Below are 2778 nucleotides of genomic sequence, written 5' to 3'. Positions count from 1 at the left end.
AGTAGAGAACACATGTATGATGTAGCATCAATGAGGTGTCCTAGAAGTAGAGAACACCTGTATGATGTAGCATCAATGAGGTGTTCTAGAAGTAGAGAACAGCTGTATGATGTAGCATCAATGAGGTGTCATAGAAGTAGAGAACAGCTGTATGAGGTAGCATCAATGAGGTGTCCTAGAAGTAGAGAACAGCTGTATGATGTAGCATCAATGAGGTGTCATAGAAGTAGAGAACAGCTGTATGAGGTAGCATCAATGAGGTGTCCTAGAAGTAGAGAACAGCTGTATGATGTAGCATCAATGAGGTGTCCTAGAAGTAGAGAACACCTTTCTGATATAGCATCAATGAGGTGTCCTAGAAGTAGAGAACAGCTGTATGAGGTAGCATCAATGAGGTGTCCTAGAAGTAGAGAACACCTGTATGAGGTAGCATCAACATCAATAAGGTGTCCTAGAAGTAGAGAACACCTGTATGAGGTAGCATCAATGAGGTGTCCTAGAAGTAGAGAACAGCTGTATGATGTAGCATCAATGAGGTGTCCTAGAAGTAGAGAACAGCTGTATGATGTAGCATCAATGAGGTGTCCTAGAAGTAGAGAACACCTGTCTGATGTAGCATCAATGAGGTGTCCTAGAAGTAGAGAACAGCTGTATGATGTAGCATCAATGAGGTGTCCTAGAAGGACTGCTGTATGATGTAGCATCAATGAGGTGTCCTAGAAGTAGAGAACAGCTGTATGATGCAGCATCAATGAGGTGTCCTAGAAGGACTGCTGTATGATGTAGCATCAATGAGGTGTCCTAGAAGTAGAGAACAACTGTATGATGTAGCATCAATGAGATGTCCTAGAAGTAGAGAACAGCTGTATGATGTAGCATCAATGAGGTGTCCTAGAAGGACTGCTGTATGATGTAGCATCAATGAGGTGTCCTAGAAGGACTAAACACACATACGTTAATAGTTTTATAATAATAATGATATTATCATATATGTATATAACAATTCTACTCATATACTTGTCTTAACAGTGGACACATAGGTTCGTGGATTAAGAGCACACACTAAATCAATGAAAATAATTCCCCCGCGAAAATTAATTCTTTTACAGTATCTTCATCAAATTGCATTTATCTGAAACTCTGAGTTACTGGTATAGGTGAGGATGATTACGTGGATTTTGGGAAAAGCCCCAGGGAAAATCGATTAAATGGCGATGTAATTACATTTCCACTACAATTTATACACAACTACTATACAGACATGTTTTACCAACTAAGTTTCCTTTATTCTTCATAAAAAATTATCTAAATGAATGAGAGTTCAAACATGACCTTTTTCCACCCTCAACCCCACCTAACATTGTTACGGACTGTTTGATTACAATAAGGATGAGATTAACCTTGGGATGTTTATGGGGAGGGTCACACACACCACAAAATTAACAAAGACTTTTGTCATGTTTTTGCTGACACGTTTTAACCAATATTTGTTGTCATATGAAAACCACAAATGGGAAACGACAATGATTTTTAACTCTAATACAACCTCAATGCCCCGCCCGCAAACTGTCAATTTTCAACATTTTCGAATTACAAGTTGAATAAAGTTCAAGACACCAGATGACAAAGGTAATTTGATCGTGATAACGAAGGTTTACACATTTCTAGTGTTGTGATTTACCGGAGTAGTATGTAAAATACTGAATTCTAAGCTGGCCAGTGTCGTCTAAGATTACTTTGAAAGAGTAACAGGTGTTTCGATTCTGATTACCTTTCTGAATTACTTTCAAACAAAATAGTTTTGTAATTTAAGTACACTTATATCGTTATGCTGTATCTATATCAGAATGATTGAATGTTAGAAAATATGTTCGTATATTTACAGTAAAGGAAGAGAAGCGACGATTGGGGAAGTGGTCATGAATGGTATACGGAAGATTCCATGAGAGGAAAGGTTCTGGGAGAGGGAAGGTTCTGGGAGAGGGAAGGTTCTGGGAGAGGGAAAGTTTGGGGGGAAGGGAGGTTCGGGGAGAGAGAAGAAGGTTCTGGGAGAGAGAAGGTTCGGGGAGAGGGAAGGTTCTGGGAGAGGGAAGATTCTGGGAGAGGGAAGGTTCTGGGAGAGGGAAGGTTCTGGGAGAGGGAAGATTCTGGGAGAGGGAAGGTTCTGGGAGAGGGAAGGTTCTGGGAGAGGGAAGATTCGGGAAGAAAGAAGGTTCGGGGAAAAGGAAGGTTCAAGAAGAGGGGCGGTTCGGGGAAAGGGAAGGTTCGAGGAGAATTAAGGTTCAGGGACAGGGAAGGTTCGAGAAGAGGGAAGGTTCGAGGAGAGGGAAGATTTGGGAAGAGAGAATGTTCGGGGAAAGGGAAGGTTCATGGAGAGGGAAAGTTTGGGGGGAAGGGAGGTTCGGGGAGAGAGAAGATTCGGGGAAAGTGAAGATTCGGGAAGAGAGGTTCGGGGAAAGGGAAGGTTCATGGATAGGGAAAGTTCGGGGGGAGGGAAGGTTCGGGGAGAGAGAAGGTTCGGGAAGAGGGAAGCCTCAAGGAGAATGAAGGTTCAGGGAGAGGGAAGGATTGGGGAGAGAGAAGGTTCGGGAAGAGGGAAGCCTCAAGGAGAATGAAGGTTCAGGGAGAGGGAAGGATTGGGGAGAGAGAAGGTTCGGGGAGAGGGGAGGTTCGGGGAGAGTTAACGTTCGATGAGAGGGAAAGTTTAAGGAGAGGGAAGGTTCAAGGGGAGGGAAGTTTCGCGTAGAGGGAATTCGGAGAGAGGAAAGGAAAGGTTCG

The 2778-nt window shown here is 42.9% G+C and overlaps 1 protein-coding gene across 1 annotated transcript; it reads left to right on the top strand.

The window, feature by feature from the left end:
• Positions 1-1923: 1923 nt before the first annotated feature.
• Positions 1924-2547, top strand: LOC132557837 (antho-RFamide neuropeptides-like). The gene has a single exon (XM_060222363.1). The coding sequence runs from the start codon at positions 1924-1926 to the stop codon at positions 2545-2547; it is 624 nt and encodes a 207-aa protein (XP_060078346.1).
• The last annotated feature ends 231 nt before the right edge of the window (positions 2548-2778 follow it).

This window comes from Ylistrum balloti, unplaced genomic scaffold (assembly GCF_031769215.1).
Source record: "Ylistrum balloti isolate Yb309-2 unplaced genomic scaffold, AGI_CSIRO_Ybal_v1 Utg370732, whole genome shotgun sequence".
Classification (NCBI taxonomy): Eukaryota; Metazoa; Mollusca; class Bivalvia; order Pectinida; family Pectinidae; genus Ylistrum; species Ylistrum balloti.
Note: the sequence above shows the minus strand (reverse complement) of the source record. Positions and strands in the feature narration are given on the sequence as shown.